Source organism: Trichechus manatus, unplaced genomic scaffold (assembly GCF_000243295.1).
Source record: "Trichechus manatus latirostris isolate Lorelei unplaced genomic scaffold, TriManLat1.0 scaffold00056, whole genome shotgun sequence".
Classification (NCBI taxonomy): Eukaryota; Metazoa; Chordata; class Mammalia; order Sirenia; family Trichechidae; genus Trichechus; species Trichechus manatus.
This window is the reverse complement of record NW_004443992.1, coordinates 15,144,931-15,168,556: the sequence shown is the minus strand read 5'-3', so window position 1 is coordinate 15,168,556 and position 23,626 is coordinate 15,144,931. Positions and strand designations below refer to the sequence as shown.

General features: G+C 40.9%; 1 protein-coding gene across 3 annotated transcripts in view; it reads right to left on the bottom strand.

Moving 5' to 3' along the window:
• Nucleotides 1-20,093, bottom strand: part of CCNYL1 (cyclin Y like 1) — a 43,780-nt gene extending 23,687 nt beyond the window's left edge. For all 3 annotated transcript variants that reach the window (XM_004378277.3, XM_023733038.1, XM_004378278.2), the window contains exons 1-3: nt 19,849-20,093; nt 4,162-4,236; nt 2,402-2,436 (exon numbers count right to left, since the gene is read on the bottom strand). In XM_004378277.3, the coding sequence (XP_004378334.1) occupies nt 2,402-2,436; nt 4,162-4,236; nt 19,849-20,080 (342 nt within the window). In that variant the 5' untranslated portion in view covers nt 20,081-20,093. The remainder of the gene's footprint in view (nt 1-2,401; nt 2,437-4,161; nt 4,237-19,848) is intronic.
• Between the last annotated feature and the right edge of the window lie 3,533 nt (nt 20,094-23,626).

Genomic DNA, 23,626 nt, shown 5'->3' with positions numbered 1-23,626 from the left:
CCCAGTGGCACAGTGGTTAAGTGCTACTACGGCTGCTAACCAAAAGGCTGGCAGTTCAAATCCACCAGCCGCTCCTTGGAAACCCTATGGGGCAGTTCTACTCTGTCCTTTAGGGTCGCTATGAGTTGGAATCAACTCAATGGCAACAGGTTTGGTTTGTTTGTTTTTTTAATACACTGAAAGGTACAACTCCACCTCCTTCTCCCAAATCTACTTCTGGAAAGCAAGCAGCTGTGTTTGTATTCCCCAGGCAGAAAACTGGAAGATTCTTCTCTGAAGAAACTGAATTGCCTCAGAGAAAAGCCCCCAGATACTGACATTAAGGATCTCCAAATGAAAAGCTGGTTTGCCACCCCCCTCAAATCCCTGTAAGTGAAGTCCATCAGTTAACAAAGCCTGTTCACACATGATATTTTCAATTAGATTTTAAGAGACAGCCGGGGACCACCACACACTTGAGGAAAAGCCTCCAACGAGAGAGATCAAAACAATAGGAAATAAGAATTGACGGGAGCAAGGGCAGATTAACCAGTAAGTAAGGTATACGGGGGCTTGTGCTTACTTACTAATCTGTAGTGCACAATTTCACATGGGGTGAAAAACAGGTGAAATTGTGCACTACAGATTAGTAGGTAAACATAAGTAAGTCTGTGCATACTTTGCTTAGTGGGTAATCCATCCCAGGTTGGAAACAATAAAATTCAGAAGAGAAAACATTGAAAAAAAAAACACAAAAACTATTCTTAGACACTCTCAGAAAGATGCAACCTTGTATCAGCAAAAGAACCAAATGCTAGAAAACAGTAATGACAGAATAGAAGAAAACTCTTTAAATTAAAATGGGATAGTCAGAACAAGTATTCAACAGAAAGTTTAGAACATAAAGTCAAGGAAATCTCCAGAAGGTAGAACAATAAGACAAAATGGAAAATAGAGAAAAAAATTAGAAGTCAGTGCAGGAATACTGGTCTATGACATCCAACATTTGAATAATAGGAATATCAGAAAAAAAAGGAACAGAGAAAATATAGAAGACATACATAAAAATTCAATAGAAGAGTTGTAACTGCAGATTGAACAGCCCCAACAAAATAAAAATATCCACACCAAACCACATAATTATGACATTTCAGAACTCCTGGGGTTAGAGAAGGTACTCAATGATTCCAGAGAAGGGATAGCGGAAAAATGACTAGAACTGGCTATTTACAATTTATCATGCAATGGCGACAGATTTAAGAGAAACACTATAAATGAAAAGACAATAGAAAAATGTCTTCAAAACTGTGAAAATTAATTTCAACCTAGAATCCTATAGTCTATCAAATAGGAGGATTTGTCAGACGGGCTAGATCTCTAAAAACCTCCCACCCACGCATACTTTCCCAGGAAAACGTGCTTCAGTAAAATGGAGGAGCGTAACAAGACAAAAGGAAACATGGGATCTAGGACATAACAGGGTTCTACACAAGAGAGCAGTTATATGAAATCCCAGATGACTTCAAAGGGACATCCCAGGAAAACCGGCATACAGCAGGCTTAGGGAAAAACCAGTTTATACTGGAGCAGAATGACAGAAGGCTGAAGAAGGTTATCTCCAGAAAAAAATGGAATAGATGTGCTTTAGTAGACAGAAAGTATTTTTGATAGGCATATGACAAATGTTACAACATTTTGGGGAAAAATAGCTGATAGAAAATAGACAAGAATCAAGTCAGGAAATTAATTCCACAAAAAAACTAAGGATTTTATGTGAAAGCAGGGAGGCCAGCCAAGAAGCTACTGCACTTGGCTATGTGAGAGAGAATGCTTGCTAGAAAAACGGAGATTATCCTGGAGAAGAGGAGAAGTGCTCAGATTTCAGAAATATTTCAAATGAAGAACTGGCAGGACTTGGAGGAAAAAAAAAATGGAGGCGGCACAGACTATTTGACTCAGCAGTGAACAATATCTGCATAGTCCTAATAATGCACACACTGATTACTGATTTAACAAAAAATGTGATACATGTTGAGCAAATGGAGGGAGAGAATTAAGGTCACGGTGGAGTGAAGAAGTTAAGCTCACATCTACAATGACAGTAAGTCAATAGCGAGTGCTAAAAATTGACTTAGCTATTATACTTTTGTTCCTCTGGTTAAAAAAGATTAAAAACTTAAGGCAGATCTTTATACCAAAATTATGTTATTGAAATTTAACTTAAATGTCAGAAACTCGTTAAAAATAGGCACTACTAAGCCAAAGACACTTCTGAATAAATTTGAACTTAGGAAAATAGAGATTTAGAAAAAATCCACATAGAGAGTCCCATACGGATCGTAATTATTTATTAGGAATCACAGCAGACATACTTTGAATTCAAACTATTCATTTCTTACTTAATTTTTAACTGTTTACTTACATGGTTTAAATGGTTGCTCTTCCTCTTTTCTCGCACTAAGAATAAAAAAAATTAACTGATCAATTCTGATACAAATGCCATAAAAATTTATAATAGTAGCTAATTATCTGACAGATTACCAATATACAAAAAAATGAGATACAAGTTCCATTCTATTTTTTTAAAAGAATTTCCAACAAAATTTATAATTTAAATTATCTGGCAAGATGAGACCCATAAACTGAAATCTAAAAACTCAGCTTTATTTTTTAACCTAACAGATATTCTGTATTAGGTACAAATGAAGGAATCTCAGTGTAGGAAATAAAAGGGCAAAACAAATTAGGCTAGGTGGGATATTAGCTAATGAAAAATTCACCTGTTGCACATCAGAACCACTAACCAGCAGAATTTTCTAATTCTACGTTTACTCACAGCTTACTTTAATTACCAGGATCTAACAGCTGACAGCTCTAAGAACCAGTTTTTGGCCAGGCACTAATCTCTAGATGCATTAGAATCCCTGGAAGCACCCTGAACCACTTACCGGTAATCTACTAAAATATTATGTTACTAAAAAGACAAATGGGTCTTCACACAATTGGCAAGTAACTCAACCTATCTTAAATTTTAAAATGAGTGTGCTAATCTAATTGAACATGATGTCTACAGCACAAAATCCTTCTGTTCTAGCAAAGGCCAGACGGGGAATAAAAGCCCCAAGGACGGCCTTAGGCTACACCTGGTTTCCCAAACTGCCTCCTTTAATGCCAGGCAGGCATGGTAGGCATGCACTCCTTCAGAGAGGGGCAAGGGATAGCTTTTCCTATACTGCTTCCACACTCTCTAAACGTGAGAGCAGCCCATGACTCCATAAGAAACTGAGAAATACAACAATCCTAATCAGAAATGATTGGTTCAGAACAAAGTACATATACACGATCAAAATCCAGGTTAGAAACCCCATTTTTTATTGTGCTGCAGCAGTTCAGGTATTAATAGGGAGCCCTCACTTCCCATATTCTGCTCTCATAAAGTAATCAACTGGAAAGCTTGGTCATGAATGGCTCTTTAGCAAATAAACTAGGATTTAACATTAAAATAAGCAGGCAAGCAGGAGTGCCGAAAATCCTGCAGCTCTGATTCTCATCCTTGAATAAGCATGACACAGGAAATTTACACTAGTTCTACATAGTGAGGCCAACCTTCTGGTAAACACCATAGAGCGTCTTTGGTTTGATGCACACCCTGGATGCTACAGCACTCTGCTGGCACAGCATTATATTAAGACGACAAAGTTTGAACAATTAAAAATCTGAGTAGCATAAATGTTGATGTGAGACAGGGTCATCTGGTTAATGTATAAAATGAGATATAACCCCATAGATTCAATCCCCATTTGATTTTTTTGATGTGTTCAAATGAAAACCTAACTGCAACCTAAAGTCTTAGTCATTCATCTTTAAAACGTGTGCTCCTTGGAACTAGGGAGTATGGAGAAATAAGTATAAATCCATGACCACTTCTAAATCGTGTGGCCAATTAATTGTGTCCGTAAAGAAGTGTGGCAAAATGTGTAAACAGAAAGTCTATGCGTTCTCCTCACTAAAGCAGTAACAACTTAAGCAAAGTATAAAATCATGTTAAAATATACGAAAAAGTGAAAAATTTGAACCAGGGTATGAGATCTTCTAAATAAATACTTTCTATAATACATATCACAAAATAAAAACTGAGTTTTCAAACCTTTCCCCTCAGGAAAAAAAATAACATTGTCTTACCATCCGTCTGAGATTTGCTCAGGAAAATTGTGCTTGCCCTTGGGTGGTCAGAAGGGTTTGATTCAAAAGCTAAATCTACACAGGAAGAGAAAAAGGTGTGATAATTTAGTTGAGTAGAAAAATAACAAATTTTGAATAGCTACACATCGATTTTAATTTAATTTTTAATGGTCTTGGGAGAAGTTTTTAGTAATGACTATGAAGGATATAAAGACAATAATATAAAAATTCTACTGGGAAACTGCAAAATTACAGAATTTCTCCATGTGTAGAATAAAACCAGGCTATGTCTTAGACATTTAACTTGCACCTAATACTGTAATCTGATGTAACTTTCAGATGAACCATATACATGCCCTCCTTCCTTCTTATCAAACAGAACACCATCACCTCCCTCTATGCTGATATTTTTAGCATATTCCAGAGATAATCTCAAGAAGCAAGTGATACTGTTGGCCAGTTAATGTCAGATACCAGCTCAATAATATCAAACATGCCAAAACCAAAAGAGCTGTTTCTGGCAAACATTCTTTAGACATTCAAATGACTAATTCAAACTTCATTCAACAACTCATTTAGTTAGCTGTGAGTCTATTTAGGGGGCTATTCATCATGGGAGGGACAGTGGTGGTTCAGTAGAAGAATTCTCTCCTTCATGCAGCAGACCCAGGTTCAATTCCCGGCCAGTGCACCTCAAGCACAGCCATCACCCATCTATCAGTGGAGGTATACATGTTACCATGATGCTGAACAGGTTTCAGCGGTGCTTTTAAGCTAAGACAAAGACTAATAAGAAAAGACTGGCAACCTACTTCCAAAAAAGTAGTCAGTGAAAACTCTGGATCACTACAGTCCGATCCAACTGTGCAGTGGGGTTGCCATGAGTCAGGGGCCAACTCAGCAGCAGCTAACAACAATTATCAGGCAGTTTAACAGGACTGGATAAAACTTCACTGTTCTATTCCACATGAACATTTCCATGGTAGAAAGTGATCTGTAACTTTTGCTTTCAATTTTCAAGGCTTACCTCTTCCTTGCATCCTGAATGTTCGAGATTTCAATAAGAGCACTTTTTTTGAGCAGATCACAGAGCTGCTTGTAAAAAATTTTGGCCCTACCTACGTAACGGTAGGTCTACCTGCAGTCCACCTTGCACCAAGGAGGGACAGTCTCCCATTTAAGCAAGAATACAAAATAGGTTTTTGAATTTTTATGAAACCAACTTTACCAGAAAGATGTTTACATGTGTTTTATTGACTATGCAAAGGCATTTGACTCTGTGGATCATAACAAATTATGGATAACACTGCTAAGAATGGGAATTCCGGAACACCTAACCGTTCTCATGAGGAACCTGTACATAGACCAAGAGGCAGTCATTTGAACAGAACAAGGGGATACTGTGTGGTTTAAAGTAGGAAAGGTGTGCGTCAGGGTTGTATTCTTTCACCATACTTATTCAATCTGTATGCTGAGCAAATAATCCAAGAAACTGGACTATATGACATCAGAATTGGAAGAAGACTCATTAACAACCTGTGATATGCAGATAACACAACCTTGCTTGCTGAAAGTGATGAAGACTTGAAGCACTTACTGATGAAGATCAAAGACTACAGTCTTCAGTATGGATTGCACCTAAACATAAACAAAAATCCTCACAACTGGACCAATAAGCAACATCATGATAAACGGAGAAAAGACTGAACTTGTCAAAGATTTCATCTTACTTGGATCCACAATCAATGTCCATGGAAGCAGAAGTCAAGAAATCAAAAGACACATTGCATTGGGCAAATCGGCCACAAAAGGCTTCTTTAAAGTGTTGAAAAGCAAGGATGTCACTTTGAGGACTAATGTGCACCTGACCCAAACCATAGCATTTTCAATCACCTCATATGCATGCGAAAGCTGAACAATGATTAAGACTGAAGAAGAACTGACGTCTTTGAATTACGGTGTTGGCAAAGAATACTGAATATACCATGGACTGCCAGAAGAACGAACAAATATGTCTTGGAAGTACAGCCAGAGTGCTCCTTAGAAGCAAGGATGGCAAGACTTCGTCTCAAGTACTTTGGACCTGTTATTGGGAGGGATCAGTTGATGGAGAAGCACATCATGCTTGGTAAAGTGGAAGGTCAGCGAAAAAGAGGAACACCCTTAATAAGATGGATTGACACAGTGGCTATAACAATGGGCTCAAGCATAGCAAAGATTGTGAGGATGGCACAGGAGTGGGTAGTGTTTCATTCTGTTGTACACAGGATTGCTCTGAGTTGAAACCAACTTGATGGCACCTAACAACAACAACACTATATCCCTGGTTCTTACAGAATCACCTACACACTGATATATTAAGAGCTAATCAGTCTAGTAGCAAATACAAACTCAGAATTTCACATATTTACTTATCTAGAATCCTTTTTATTTCTGCCCCAGTTAAAACAAGTTAAAATCTTTCATGGAATATAATTTGGAACTTCCTGGTTCAACAGGAATCTGAACCATCCATGTTAATGGTACTGCCAGATCACTAGAAACTTACATACCTAAACCAGCTACTTTGTTCTTTATGGAAATTTCTGCACTAAATTTGGAGTTTATTAAACTGCTTTTGAAGGAACTCTTCTATTGTTCACTATTTTCATACAAAAGACTCATATGAAAATTATTTTCGAAGTTCAGACAATGCTAGCTATTTAGAAAAATTAATTAATTCAGTTGTGCATAAAGTGATAGGCAGAAACTTTCACAGTTCTCTCTCTAACCTAAGGCTTCTGAAAGGATTCATGACTATCACCTACCAAAAAGAAAGCAAATATACTACATTTGAACCGAAAAATTGAGCATCAAAAAAGTCTGTAGAAGTAGCTATATTATGTATCAATGCCTATGGCATGATAAAATTTAATTAAAAATTTTTCAATGGAAGTCCAGGAAAAGTAAGAACCAGAATCAAAAAGGAGCAGGCTTAAAAAACAAGAACAAAAACACACCAAGATGTGCTACTGTGGAACTAAATACAAAAATCAAGAATGCTGGGATAAAGGAAATGACAACATGCAGAAAAACCAAAATTAGCCCAAGTGATAAGAAAAAAGCTGGCACTTCCTCTCTCCACCCCAAGGGTCTAGGGTGGGCACATGGCCCCAAGATGACCAATCACAGCTCTCCCTGGAATGACCTGTACTCTGGGATCACTGGCTATAAAGAAATTACCCTAGAGCTGCTGGTGGCTCCCCTTGCCATTACGAGAGGAAAGCCTTTTCAGGAGAGGCCAAATGAGAAGAGCAGAAGTGAGGTAGGTTCTGAGATGACTGAATTCCTGGGTTAAGTAGGCCTAATTTGCTGTGAACTCCCTGGCTATAAAAGTCAGGTTTTTTTTTTGGTTCTAATTTAAGCTATTTTGAGACAGATTTTCTTTAACTTGCAACTGAATGAGACCGATCAATACAGCAGTACTGATGTCACAAAGGAGCCCTGGTGGCACAGTGGTTAAGTGCTTGGCTGCTAACTGAAAGGTCGGCAGTTCAAACCCACCAGCCACTCCTTGGGAGAAAGATGTGGCAGTCAGCTTCCATAAAGATTTACAGCCTTGGAAACCCTGTGGGGCAGTTCTACTCTGTCCTATAGGGTCCCACTGACTCGACAGCAATGGGGTTTGGTTTTTACTGATGTCCCACTAAAAGTTGGGATAGGTAAAAGTCACTTGCTCATTCCTTTAACAAATATCTTATCATGAACAGAAATTTCTGAGAATCAAAATAATACTTTGTTTAAAAACTACTCAAAAACTCACAACCATTATTTTTAGTTGCTTTTCTTATGCATTTAAAAAAAAAAAAAAAAACCTTTTATTAGTATACATTTTATATCCTATGTCATTACTGACAAGTGATTCCCACCCCTCTTTGGCACATGTATTGTTTAATGGATACATAATGGGCCACCAGAGTCTCTGGGTGGCACAGTTAAGTGCTCGGCTACTAACCGAAAGGTTGGCAGCTCAAATCTACCCAGAGGCCTGGCGAACTACTTCCGAAACATCACAGCCACTAAAAACCCTATGGAACACAGTTCTACTCTGAAACACACAGGGTAACCATGAGTCAGAATTAACTCAGTGGCAACTGGTACTGGTTAGTAATGGCCCATCAAGTGTTATTCCTATACTTTACTTAGCCAATCCCCTATTGTCAGGGATTTAGGGGCTTGCAAAGTTCTACTCTTAATATATTGTGAGAAAAATCTTCACATATATAGTTTTTTTTAAATAATTATTTATTAACTTCTAGATCAAAAAGTTAGTTTTCATGGTTCAGTATATAGTGCTAAGTTGTTTTCTAAAGGAGGTAAGAATGTATCAGGGTTTAATGCCACCAACTATACTAGTTTTAGCTTCTACCCTACCTTTGGATAATGAAAAAATATTCCTACTGATGTGAATGACGAACCTCATTGTGGCTTTAATTTGCATTTATTTGATGACAGAGTGTGACCATTTTTCCACTGTTAACAGTGGTATTTCTCCTTTCATCAGTTGCATATCATTTGTATATTTATTTGCTAGAGCCTTAAAACTGTCAATTTGTATGAGGTTTTCAGAAAATATTAATCTTCTGTCTATAGCCTATTACAATTTTCTATGTAATTTGCACTAATGACAAATACCACAACACTACTTTACAAAATAAATACTTAAGCCATTAGGCAGTAAACTCATATACACACTCATACACCCTGTATGATTTCTGCACTCTCCATTACTCTTTTCCCTAGAGCACTGGAGACTTGATAAATTATTGCATTATACCAGTTTCACTATTATTACTAAGTAAGGCATTACTGACCCCCAAACATGCACACATGTATACACTTACATGCACATGTATGCATACACATATACACAGAAAGATTTACAGATGTTAGGAAAAAACACATGAATAATTGTGCATCCTATATATGAATCCTTCTAAAAATTATTTTTTTTAGAAACTTCTAAGAACGTGTTAAACTAGGAGAAATATTCTTTAGCTCATGATTAGGGTTTATTTTTAAGATTGTATTTTTAAGACCCACCACTTTTTGGTCAAATTTGTAACTTAATTTGACACCATTATTAGATAATGTAGGAAGAATATGACTTAAAAAAATTAAACTCAGGTCTTATGTAAACATCTCTGGAAATTAGAGGAAACCAAAAGCCAAAACCAAACCATCGCCGTCAAGTGGATTTCAACTCATAGCGACCCTACAGGAGAGCAGAACTGCCCCCAGAGGGTTTCCAAGGAGCAGCTGGTAGATTCGAACTGCCGACCTTTTGGTTAGCAGCCAAGCTCTTAACCACTTAATCTGTAAAAACACCACTGACATAGAACACTGTTTTTCTTCTAATAAAAGATTCCATCAGTTGTCAGGTCCTCTCAATTGCATAGATGTTAAAAACATAAAAATGTATGCAAACTTAGAATAAATGAAATGCGTTACTAAAGGCTAAAAGTGTTAAAATTATACAATCACAAACTGTCGATAAGTGATCTTTTCCTTGCCAAAATATTAGGAGAGGGCAGTCACCAAGAAATATCTGAGTTAGAAGCTACACGTGAATTTTAATATATTCCAGTTAGACAGATGTCAGCAGTTCCTGGGCCAACTTCCCAGTACCTGTTTACTAAAAGACTGACTGCATTTACTCAACTGTTCTATCATCCCTATACTCCACACTGTAGTTTTATGGCCCATAACACAAACATTTCAAGTTTTAAAATTACCATGTACACTCTGATGATTTTATTTCTTAACTTTGAGTCCACACTTTCTACCCCAGTCAAATAATTCCCATGTGAGTGTCTTCCGCTGGCCTCACCAGAGAGCACACAGCACCAGGCAGAATTCCTGCATTCCAAGGTCTCCTACTTTCCTAGCATTTGACAATCTTCCTAACTCTGGCTTCAAAAAACACTTCTGTACCTGCCTGTCTCCTGTTTGGGTCTCAGTCTTGCCTTAACTGTTTTAATTCTCGATCCATGTTTTAGTGACCTTGACCAAGATGTGATATTTGACGAATTATCCCTTTTGTTTTTTAAATTTCTTCCCATACAAAAATTTATATATACATTGTTATGTGACCCTAATTGCTCTCCCCATAATGTGACAGCACACTCCTCCTTTCCACCCAATTCCCCATGTCCATTCAACCAGCTCCTAACCCTCTCTGCCTTCCCACCTCACCTCTGGACAGAAGGTGCCCGTTTAGTCTCTTGTATCTACCTGAGCTAAGGGGCACACTCCTCACGATTATCACTTTATGTCCCACAGTCCAGTCCAATCCCTTCCTGAAGAGCTGTTTTAGTTCTGAGCTGACAGAGAATCCAGGGGCCATGCTTTCCGGGGTTCCTCCAGTCTCAGTCACACCACTAAGTCTGGTCTTCTTACTAGAATTTGAGTTCTGCACCCCACCTTTCTCCTGCTCCATCAGGGACTCCCTGTTGTGTTCCCTGTCAGGGCGGTCATTGGTGGTAGCCAGGCACCATCTAGTTCTTCTGGTCTCAGGCTGATGGAAGTCTCTGGTTTATGTGGCCCTTTCTGTCTCTTGGGCTAATACTTTCCTTGTGTCTTTGGTGTTCTTCATTCTCCTTTACAGGCGGCTGGGACGAACTGATGCATCTTGAATGCCCGTTTGCAAGGTTTAAGACCCCAGGCACCAATCACCAAAGTAGGGCACAGAACGTTTTCTTAATAAGCTTTGTTATACCAGTTGACCTAGATGTCCCCTGAAAGCATGGTCCCCAAATCCCTACCCCTGCTACTCTGTCCCTCAAAGTGTTTGATTGTATTCAGGAAACTTCTCAGCTTTGGTTTAGTCCAGTTGTGCTGACCTCCCCTGTAATGTGTGCCGTCCTTCCCTTCACCTAACATAATTCTTATCTATCTAGTTAGTAAATAACCCTTACCCTCCCTCCCCACCCTTGTAACATATCCCTTTCTTCATATATTTCTTAACAGCAGCACTTTACTCAGCTTCCTGGACTTTTAAGAACATTTCCGTGTTGCAAGTTACCTCCAATTCCTTGCACATTATCCAATGTTACTGCTTCAATCCTATAAATGCTTTAATACACTAGAAAAGAGTGAAAAATAAAGTAGTATCCAAAGAAGCCTAGGTAAGGAGTCATTATATAAACTCTACTTCTATATGACATATCTGGAACTTATATTCCGGATCTACCGAGTCTTAATTTTAAAACCTTGGGCAACTCAATTTATACTTCTCAGAGCCTGTCTTTTCATATGTAAAACAGGCATAACTCCTACACTATACGATTCAAAACACTGTGACGACCAAATGAAATGCAAGAGTCATCTATATACTACATAAAGCACGTTACTTTATAAAGTTTCCACAAATACATTCGAAAGCAAAAAGTGAATGTTTAACTTTTCATTGGAAAATGCATGAAAAGCCAACTCACTGCCCATATCAAATAACAAATAGCACAGTAGGCAAACATGTTTTAGCTATTCGTGAAAGGAAAGGGGAAGAGTCATGCCAGTCATCAAGAACTTACTTGTGTACAGAAATCTACACAAAGATAGACTACTGTGTGTTCTGCCCTTGCTTCAGATGATATATCCTGGAGATGACTCCACACGTGTAGAGAGAGATGTTCTCATTCTCCTTCCAGCTCCATGGTTCTCCACTGTGTGGATGTACCAGCTTATTTTGTCAGTCCCTTACTGATGGATATTTGCGTTATTTCCAGTATTCTGCTATTAAAAATACTGCAATAAAAACTTTGTGCATGTGCAGTTTCATGTTTTTGGGGTGTATCTTCACAGTAAATTCCTAGAAGTAGGATTTCTGAATCAAAGGGATCTATAACCATTTTGTGAGACTGCCAAATTCCCCTTCATGGGGTCAAATCATTTTAGACTTCCACCTACAAAGTAAATGCTCCTTCACAGCCTCACTAAAGAATGTACTGTCAAGTTTCTGGATTTTCTCCCAGTAAGAGGGGAAACTGCAGCATAGTTTTAATTTGCATGTCTTATGTGTGAAGATATGTTTAAAGGGCCATCTGCGTTTCTTTTTCTGTGACTTGTCTATTCATATCTTTCTTATCTACTTTTAGATTCACTTTAATTTCAAGCTGCCTATTTTAAGCCCTTATTAAATACTCTACCACTTGTCTGTCAGTATGTCCTACTGTGGGGGCTTGTGTGTTGCTGTGATGCAGGAAGCTATGCCAGTGGTATATCAAATACCAGCAGGATCACCCATGCTGGACAGATTTCCGCAGTTTCCGGACTACGAGAAACTAGGAAGAAGGACCTGGTGATCTACTTCTAAAAAAAACTGGCCAGTGAAAATCTTATGAATAGCAACAGTACATTGTCTGATACAGTGCCAGAAGATGAGCTCCTCAGGTTGGAAGGCACTCAAAATACGACTGGGGAAGAGCTGCCCCCTCAAAGAACATTTCAAGATCTATCCTGAAGTACAATGCTGTCAGTGATAGGATAATACCAATACGTCTACCAGGAAGACCAGTTAATACAACCATTATTCAAATTTAAGCACCAATCACTAATGCGAAAGAAAAAGAAAGTGAAGATTTTTGCCAACTCCAGCAGTCTGAAATTGATCAAACATACAATCAAGATGCACTGATAATTACTGATGATTAGAATGTGACAGTTGGAAACAAAGAAGATCAGTAGTTGGAAAATACGGCCTTGGTGACAGAATTCATGTCAGGGATCACATGACAGAATTTGGCAAGACCAACAACCTATTCACAGAAGATACCTTTTTTCAACAACATAAATGGCAACTATACACATGGACCTGGACGGACGGAACACATAAGAACAAATCGATTACATCTTGGAAAGAGATGATGGAGAAGCTCAATATCATCAGTCAGGACAAGGCCCGGGGCCAACTGCGGAACAGAACATTAACTGCCCATATGAAAGGTTAAGTTGAAGCAGAAGAAAATTAAAACAAGTCTATGAGAGCCAAAGTATAACCTTGAGTACACCCCCCCTGAATTTAGAGATCATCTCAAGAACAGGTTTGACCCTTTGAATACTAATGACTGAAGACCAGACAAGTTGTGTGATGATATCCAGGACATCATATCTGAAGAAAGCAAAATGTCATTTAAAAGACAGAAAGTCTGTTTAATGAGAAACTATTTGTTCTGTAAACCTTCACCTAAATTACAATTTTAAAAAAACAAACAAACAAAAAGGACAGGAAAGAAAGAAAAGACCAAAATGGATGTCAGAAGAGACTCTGAAACTTGCTTTTGAATGTAGAGTACCTAGAGCAAATGGAAGAAATGATGAAGTAAAAGTGCTGAACAGAAGATTTCAAAGGGTGGCTGAGAAGACAAAGTAAAGTAAATATAACAAAACGTGCAAAAGATCTGAAGTTAGAGAACCAAAAGAGAAGAACATGCTTAGCATTTCTCAAGCTAAAAGAACTGAAGAAAAAATTCAAGCCTCAATTTGCAATACTGAAGGATTGTACAAGCAAAATATTGAACGACGCTGGAAGCATCAAAAAATGGAAAGAATACACAGAGTCACTGTACCAAAAAGAACTGGCCAACATTCAACCATTTCAGGAGGCAGCATATGATCAAGAACTGATGGTATTGAAGGAAGAAGTCCAAGCTGCACTGAAGACATTGGTGAAAAACAAGGCTCCAGGAACTGACGGAGTATCAGTTGAGATATTTCAACAAACGGATGCAAACCTGGGAAGTGCCCACTCATCTACGCCAAAAAATGTGGAAGAGAGCTACTTGGCCAACGGACTGGAAGAGATCCATATTTGTGCCCATCCCAAAGAAAAGTGATTCCACAGAACGCAGAAATTATTGAACAACATCATTAGCATCACATGTGGAACAAGGAATATCACTGCTGATGTCAGATGGATCTTGGCTGAAAGCAGAGAATACCAGAAAGATGTTTATATGAGTTTTATTGACTATGCAAAGGCATTTGACTGTGTGGATCATAACAAATTATGGTTAACATTGTGAAGAATGGGAATTTCAGAACACTTAATTGTGCTCATGTGGAAACTGTCAAGAGGCAGTCATTTGAACAGAACAAGGGGATACCGCTTGGCATAAAATCAGAAAAGGGGTACATCAGGGTTGTATCCTTCAACATACTTACTCAATCTATATGCTGAGCAAATAATCTGAGGAGCTGGACTATATGAAGAACGCGGCATCTGGATTGGAGAAAGACTTATTAACAATCTGCAATATGCAAATGATACAACCTTGCTTGCTGAAAGTGAAGAGAACTTCAAGCATTTACTGCTGAGGATCAAAGACTACAGCCTTCAGTATGGATTACACCTTAACATAACACAAAAATCCTCACAACTGAACCAATAACCAACATCATGATAAACGGAGAAAATACTGAAGCTGTCAAGGATTTCATTTTACTTGGATCCACAATCAATACCCATGGAAGCAGCAGTCAAGAAATCAAATGACGTATTGCATTAGGCAAATCTGCTGCAAAAGACCTCTTTAAAGTGCTGAAAAGCAAAGATGTCACTTTGAGGACTAAGGTGCACCTGATCCAAGCCATGGTATTTTCAATCGCCTTATATGCCTGCGAAAGCTGGACTATGTATAAGGAAGACCAAAGACGAATTGATGCCTACAGTGCTGACAAAGAATATTGAAAATACCATGGACTGCCAGAAGAACAGATTTGTCTTGAAAGAAGTATATCTAGAATGCTCTTTAGACGTGAGGGAGGCAAGACGTTGTCTCAAGTACTTTGGACCTGTTATCAGAAGGGACCGGTCCCTGGAGAAGAACATCATGCTTGGTAAAGTGGAAGGTCAGTGAAAAAGAGGAAGACCCTTAACGAGATGGATTGACACAGTGGCTGCAACAATGGGCTGTAACATCAATGATTCTGAGGATGGCCCAGGACCCGGCAATGCTTGGTTCTGTTGTATGTAGGGTCACTATGAGTCGGAACTGACTCGACTGCACCTAACAACATGAAATACTGTTTTGTTTCAAGCCACTATTTGCTCTCACCTGAACCAGCCTCCTTGCTAGTCTTTCTGCTTCCACCCTTGCCAGCACTACTCCATTCTCAGAGCAGTTAGTCTTATCTTTTTTTAGAGCATTAGTATCACTTTCCTCTAATGATTCAAAAATCCTCCAATGATTTTCCCTTACGACTAGAATAGAATCCATATATTTTAGCAAGGCCCACTAGGCATACAAGGTCTCAACCCCCATATTTCTCCTAGCATCCCTTTCACTCTGCTGCAGCCACCTCTACATCTTTCTGTCCTTTGTCTGCATCAAGCTTGTTCCCTTCTGCATAGAAGCCTCTTCCCCCACATCCTCACAGTTTTCTGTCACTTTAGGACTGCTCACACGTCACTTAAGGATACCCCACCCACCAACCCACTGCTGTGGAGTCAATTCTGGCTCATAGCAACCCCATAGGGTTTCTGAGGCTGTAAATCTCTACAGAAGCAGACTGCCACATCTTTCTCCCAAAGACACGCTGGTGGTTGTGGACTGCCACCTTTCAGTTAGCAGTAGATCGCTTTAACCACTGTGTTAAACTGCCCTCCCTCCCCAGTTCACTACCTTTAAGTTTACTTTCTTCCCAGTACCTCACTATCTGAAATTCTTGATCATTTGTGTGTTGTCTACCTTGAGTCCCTTCTAGAATTTAAGAAGCTGAGTTAGGTTAGGGGCTTTGTCTTGTACACCACCATTTGCCCCGCATCAGGAACACTGTCTGGCCACCTGGAAGGTGTTTAATAAACACCTGTTTAAACGTACCCTAAACTAGTTATGTTTTTCCAGTTATCTGAAATTTCTTGTAATGCTGTCTTCTGATTTGGTCATCTAAGACCAGCATTACTTTCTGATCTATTAGAATGGTATTCAGAATTAAAGACATAAGACAGGCTACAAGAACAACAAAAATCTAAAAGAGGAATTCTAAATGTACAGCAAAAAGCCAATAGTAACTTCAATTTGGTATGAGAATATTTAATATTAAAATACCTTACCTACAAAATGACTCATTCCATGGATTTAATTAAGCCGTAAGACAAAATATACCGTCAATGCACCCGTCATCAAAATATATTTTTATCTGTGTCCCCAGAATCAAACATTATAAAGAGATTGTGTACTATTTTATCATAAAAGAGTGGGCTAAATAAATGATGCGCCAATCATTTGTTGGTACACTAAGCAGTTATCAAAAGGGATGAGGTAGAGCTATGTCCACTAGCATGGGAAGACATCCTGAAACACTCTCTTAAGTGTCAAGCATTGTCCCAGGAGCTTTATGTCATTGCTTCATTATTTTAAGTTAAAAAAAAAAAAAGTTACAAAGCAGCGCATATAGAGTGATTTCATTTTTGTAAAATCAACAAAATATTATGTTTATATGTATACAGAAGGTTCCAGAAAAATCAGCATCAAAAACAGTAATAAGTTAGTTTGGGGTATTCTCATATAAATGAATAGTTTTTCTGTATTTTCTAAAACTTCTACATCAAACACTACTGTCATAATAAAAAGCCAAAAAAAAAAAAAGGAGGGGGATTTAAAATAGCTACTGGAAAGAGGAAAGATCTATGGCTCAGAGGTTTTCCATATCATATTGCCAATTCCTTCCCTACCCTCACCTGTCAGGGGGAGAGAATGGGTCACATGAGAGAGCCCCTTTAGCCAGCAAATTAGCAAAGCTAAGATCAGGACATAAAAGGATGTACAAAAAGTTGATGATTAGTAATAAAACTGGATGACCTTAATATCTTATGTTACTGATACTACCATCACCTATATTAGATATACTGTTAAATAAAAGCAAGCAAGTAGAAAATACTTTTGAGTCTATATGAAACCTATACTAGGTTCTTAGGTACATCTCTTTGAAACTGCTTGAAGAACAAAGCAGAGCATCATTTATGTATGATTTTGTCTAAGTAACCAAAATAATTCAATTCTTCATTGTAGCAAACCTGAACTATTTTACATCTAAGTAGGTATTTCTCAGTTTCCAGGAAAACTGATTTGAAATTGTCTGAAATAAAGTGATTAAAAGCAAACTTTTAATGTGACTGTACTTTATATTTGGTGTTCTGACTTTGTTTCTATGGAAACTGAAGAAAAATAGGAATTTGCAATTGAAATTTTGTTTCTCTTATCACTTTCTGAATGCCAAAAAAATAAATTTTAAGATAAACTGAAATGAAAATTTAACTATCATATTAATAACACTTAAAAAGTAAATGCTGTAGTCACTACCTCTTTTCTCAACTTTTCTATCTTAATGCTCCTCATCAGAGTCCTATGCCTAATGCTTGGGACCTTACCTGCCCTCCCGCCAGCCTCTCCTAATGTCTGTCTGCCCAGGGCATCCTGGGCTTCAATTCACAGTCACGGGAACAAACTTTAAAATTTATCAACCCATTTACCTGACAGTTACTGATGTGTAAACGTAGGTGATTTCTGTCACCTCTACCTACTCTTACTCTTATCCATTGTAATGCATGTACAGACACAGGATGGAGAGATAAATGTAGCTTCTGAGTTTTGTAAAACAGACTTTGAATACAACTATTCAAGAGCACCTACTCTTCAAATGAAAGAATTAAGTTCTAAGAGACAGTGTACCTTATGGATAAAACATAAAATGCAGGTTGTATTCTGAATTTTTAAGCCTGCCAGAGTGGCATATCTACCATTTCCATGTTAGTGGGAGCTAAGAGTTACATTGTTGGCCCTTGAATTCAGTAGCTGTGACAGAGCCATTTCAGAGCTCTAAGTCTCGGTTTCTTCATCAGCAGTACAGGGAGAATACACATGAGCCTTACTTTAGCAGAAGGGCCAAATGAGATGTACGTGAAAATGAGCCGTAAATCCTAAAGAATTAAATACAAGTCCTATTTTAGTCTCTTATCCAACACTACTCATCTACAAACTGGTTTGTAAAAATCACTCAGAGGCTTACCTCACAGCACTGAGCAGGTAAGTTTTCACTAGTACTTACAGGCTTTGTGTTTAAAGGTGCAATTAATTCACATAATCTAAGTTGTTCATTCTTTCACAATTTTTTGAATATTCTGAAAAGGGAGTACTTCCCAGTTACAAAGCCACAACCATAGGCTTAATTATTCTAACTTATAAAGAAACTAAGAACCCAATTAAATTTTAAACAGAAGAGCTGTAAGGCATTTCCTCTACAGTAATGGAATAATCCCTGGCATTTAAATGAAACAAATGGACCAAAGGGATTCAACATCTTTATGAAACAATGTTTTCTACTTCAAAGCCACCTTCAAAGGACAATCTTCACTGAAGAGACATCATTGCTGCCCAGAATTATTTTTACCTAGATTCACCCCTTTCCAAAATTCTAGAGGCAAAAATCAACTACTTCCTCTCTCCCTCCTCCCCCCCTCCCCTAGACCAGCGGTTTAGTCTAAAGAACTTTTACCTCAGCATTCCTCCGGTAGAACAGGATTCTAAAGGGGGTGGGGAAGGGATAAAGGGTAAAGAGAGGAGGGAAGGAGCAAGGGGGGAGGGGGACACATGGAGACAGACACACTCTCGAGTCTTGGCATCTTAAGTCCCAAGCCCTTACATTACAAATTAAAGTCTAAATGTATGTTTTGTCTCTTGAAACTTTTGACCAACAATTTCATGAACCACGCCCGCCTGCCGCCGGCCAAGCCCCCTCCCCCCCCGCCCCCTTTTTAGAACAGGCAACGTACGTGAAGTCTGCTAAGTCACCGGAGTAGAACTGGAGACATATTTGTGTCAAATTAATCACAACTCCATGAGTTCTCCTTTGGGTAGGAAACTACTCTCCGGAACCCTGGTGGTAACATTCCAAAGCTTTCAGTTATTTTAGGCCCCTCCCAGCCCCCCAATTTTCTTTCCTCTCGTTTTCAGAGTGTTGTTGGAAGGAATAAAACAGCTTATACGGAGACGACTTAAAACATCAGTCTACTTAAGAACACAAGTACCGTAGATTCCATTTAAACTCTCCTATGCCAACCTCTATTTTGAATTTAAATAAGAAATCCTACAATGTTTGGGTCGGAATTGTCCGAGGATAAGCTACCCTAAAAGGCAGGCGGAAGGGTGTAAGTCAGGCTATCTTACCGGGCTCTTTCACTTAGGTACCATCTGGATACGTAAGGATAGAGAAAAGGGATGGATACTCCGAAGTTGTGGTATCTGGGTTTTTTCTAAGAAAACGGAGACATTATACCAAAAAGACTTGATAAAGTCCCAGGGGACATAAAATAGAGCCACAAACAAGAAGGGCCTCTGACTGGAGGGTCCCAGGCTGGGCCGGGGAAATGGGAAGAGGGACCAAGAACGCGGCAGGTCGTTCGGGTGTGGGGAGGAGGAAAAAGAAAAACTGACCGGACTCGGCGGCGAAAGAATACGGGGTGGGGACGCAGGGCAGAGCAAGCCTGCGTCCACGGTGCCCGACCCTGGGAAGGCCGGCTCCGGGCAGGAAGGAGCCCGAGGCGGCGGCTCCCTCCCGGGGGACCTTCGGGGCGGCAGCGTCCAAAGGCGCGTCCGAAAGTGGACGGCGCCAGTACCCACGAGGAGCTCGGGGAGCCCGCCGCCTCCTTACCTTCGGGCATCTCCCGGTCACTGATGTGCTGCAGGTGGTGGCCCTCGCCCGCTCCGAGATCCAACTCGGCGGGCTCCACGGCAGCCGGGGCCGGCGCAGCCGCTACCGCCACCGCGTCCCCGGCCGCCGCCTCATAGACCTCCGACTCGTAGTCCGGCTCTGCCGGCCCCGTGCGCCGGCCCAGCTTGGGGCTGGCATTGGGGGACACGCAACAGGTCAGCGTGTTCCCCATAGGGCGCCTCCGCTCCTCGCCGCCGCCGCCTTCACGGCCGCCTCCACCGACGCTCGCCCCCCGACTCCACCGGCCTCAGCAGTCACCCCCTCCCCCAACAATGGCGCGGCCGGCACGGGCAGCCCCGGGCTACGCCGGGGCTGCGCCGCGCATGCAGGAGTGGCCTCGCCGCCGCTCGCCCGCCCTGCCACCCAGCCCCGGCAGGGCTCCGGCCCCGGCCGTACCCCTGCCGCCACGCCGCTGCAGCCTCCCCCGAGCGGACTAGTCTGCGAGGGCGGCGACCAGCCCAGCTTATTTAAAAGGGGTGGGGACCCGACCAGCGCTGAGAGGCGCAGCCACTGCCGGGAGAGAGCGCGGTCGGAGCTCCTCCTTCTTCCGCCGCCGCCTCCTCACTGAACGCCGGTCGCCCTGTGCCAACCGGAACGCGTCCTGCGGTCATCTGGTTATGAGGAACCAATCACACCCAGAGTTCCCGCCTCATGCCCGCCTAGGTACCCTGGCACGTGACTCACAATGCCCCGCCCCCACCCGCGACTGCTCCACCCCCCGCGCGGCATGTCTGGTACTCTGGTTTCCATTCATCACTGGCTACTCTGAGCTTTCCGGTTCTGCGAGCAGCCGCGAGGACGCTTGATAATCGAGGCAGCCCTTGATCACTGGGCTCTATAGAACGTCCCTTTGAGGAATGAGCCGGCTCCGTTAGCAAGTCGGTTTCTCCGGGTGCGACAGCTGACTTTCATTTGATGCATTGCTCACTGAACTTATACTCCAGTTGGTGACCATTTTTGTAACTAAATGCGCCTCCTCTCCTACCTTCCACAGAGTGTTGGTCTTCGCCCGCAAGTTGACCACAGCAAGCCCCGGGGCCCTCCCTGGTCCTACTCTCATAAAGAGCTGTGGCTGTGTGTCTTGACTGAGATGGAGGACATGTCACTCCTCCACTGCCTCATCGGTAAAGTAGGGACGGAACTCGTCCATCCCAGCTCTAAATGCTCGCATTCATAATCCGTTTTTCTCGCCTCTTTTTTCTCCATCCGCAGCAAGAGTTTCCAGATTTTCCTCCTTTTGCCCACACAACGCATAAAGTACTATTTTATCATACAAAGCTGAGAACCACAAAGTGGTTTGATAAAGATGATAACTAATAGTTAACATTTGTCAAGAACTTAGTATATGCCACATGTTCCAAGTGCTGTACTCATTTAACTCTAAAAAACAATCTCCGTTTTACATTTCACAGATTTTACCAACCAAACCCATTGCCGTCCAGTCATTCCGACTCATAGCGATCCCATAGGGTTTCCAAGGCTGTAAATCTCTAGGAAGCAGACTGCCACATCTTCTCCCGCGAGGAGCTACTGGCAGTTTCCAACCGCTGACCTTTTCGTTAGCAGTCCAGGGCAGTCCCCGTTTTACAGAAGAAATTTGAGATGCAGAAGTGACTTCCACAGTCACATGACTGTTCAATGGTTGGGGCAGAATGTGATTCCAAGTAGCCTAGATCCCCACAAGTACCTTACCTTGATTGTCAGAAAATACAAGTAGAAAAAGTTGGGGGAAAGCGACATTGTATATCAGGTTTTGTTTGTTTGTTTTTAAAGAAAAAACATTTATGTGAATTTTAAACTGCCTTTCCTTCACTCAACAAATGGTTAAGTGCTCTACTAGAAGCAGAGAGGTTGGCGTTTGAACCCACCCAGAGGCGGTTCCAATCCACCCACAGGGGTCTTGGAAGACCGGCATGGTGAACTGCTTCCGAAAGGTCACAGCCTTGAAAACCCTGTGGAGCAGTTCTACTCTGTACACCAGAAGCTTGAATTCAATCAACTATACAATGGCAACTAGCAACATGAGCATGTGCCAGGCACTGCGTGTATGAAATAATCCTACCCTCAGTGAGTTCACAGGAATGAGAAAACAAAGGCTTAGCATGTCCTAGGTCACACTGCTGGGGAGTGGTTGAACCTGGGATTCAAACCAAGATCTATCTGACCCAAAAGTAGATGCTAGGGTAAAGAGTTTGACTTCTATCCTGGAAACATGAGAATCCTTGAAAGATGTGACGTTGAGTACCTATCATATATGTTTATTATAGTGAGGTCATTCTGGACAATAAGGAGAGATTGAAGGAAGCAAGAAGACCAACTAAGAAACTTTACATTCACCTAGGAGAGAAGCACAGTTCATACTAAAGACAGTGCTAGTGACCAAAGAGGAGGAAACATTTGAGGTCATTTGGAAGGTAGTCTAGGAAGTGCTTGGTGGCTGAACGTGAGGGAGAGACGAAAGAAAGCAGGCAAAAATGGCTGCTAGGGTTCTGGCTTGGGGGACTGGATATGTAGTCGCGCCCTTCTCCTAGACAGGAAGAAGAACAGGGCTGGGGAAGAAGATAACTTTTGGCTCTGTTAAGTGTAACATCAATGGAGCTCTCTGGCTGAAAGTTGCATATAAATCTACTTCCAAAAACAATCAGCCACTGAAAACCCTATGGAGCATAGTTCTACTCTGACACGCATGGGGTTGCCATGAGTTGGAATCAGCAACTTTTTTTTTTTTTGCTTTTAAGTGGCATTTAAGAAAAGCCCAAAAAGGTGACTGGAAGAGGTTAGGAAAACAATGCGCAGTGGAAGTCAAGGGACGTGAGTATTTATCAGCAATGGTTGATCAGGTGAGTCTGATGAGGGTGGGGATTACATCTGCCTCTCACTTCTGTAACTGCAGCACCTAGCATAGTGCCCGGCCATAATTCCCTAATGAGCAGAGGCAAATGCTGTCTGGAGAACAGGGAAGCGTCAAATGCCATTGGCTATGGCAACTCGGTGACTGAGGATGTGTGTGAGCCAGATGGCAGGGAGGGGGTCAAGAAGTGAATACTGGGTGAGAATGTGAAGACATGACCTCAGGGCTTCTCTTCCCAAACATTTGGCTGAGGAGAGACATGTGGTAGTCGTAAGAGGGAGATGTATGGTTAAAGAAGCTTTTTATTTTTTAAGATAGAAAAAAATGTTGAAGGGTATTCTAGTGCTGCTGTAACAGAAATACCGCAAGTGGGTGGCTTTAAAGAAGAAAAGTCTATTTTCTCACAGTTCTGGAGGCTAACAGTCAAATCAGGTCATGACCGTCTCAATTCCTTCCTTGTCAGTAGCCCAGGCCTTCCTTGGTTCTTGGCTACCCTCACGGGGCGTCTGTCTCCCCTAATTTATGCTTGCTTCTTGTCTAATCTGCTCTTTTTATCACCCAGAAGTGATTAGGTTTAGGATATACCCTACACTGATATGGTTCCATTAACGTAACGCTATTCCCAAAAGCGATTGGCATCCACAGGTACAGAGGTTAGGATTCCAACATGTGTTTTAGAAGGGCACAATTCAATCCATAACAAAGGATAAGAGCCAATGGAGAAAAATAAAACTTTGAAGTTAGAGGGGGAGGGAGAATTAACAAAGCAAGTTCCCCAAGAAGGCAGAAATGGATGCTATCCAGAACAGGGGTAGATTGGTGTTGGACTGATAGAAAAGGAAGGAGGGAGAAGGATCTGTGTGCCGC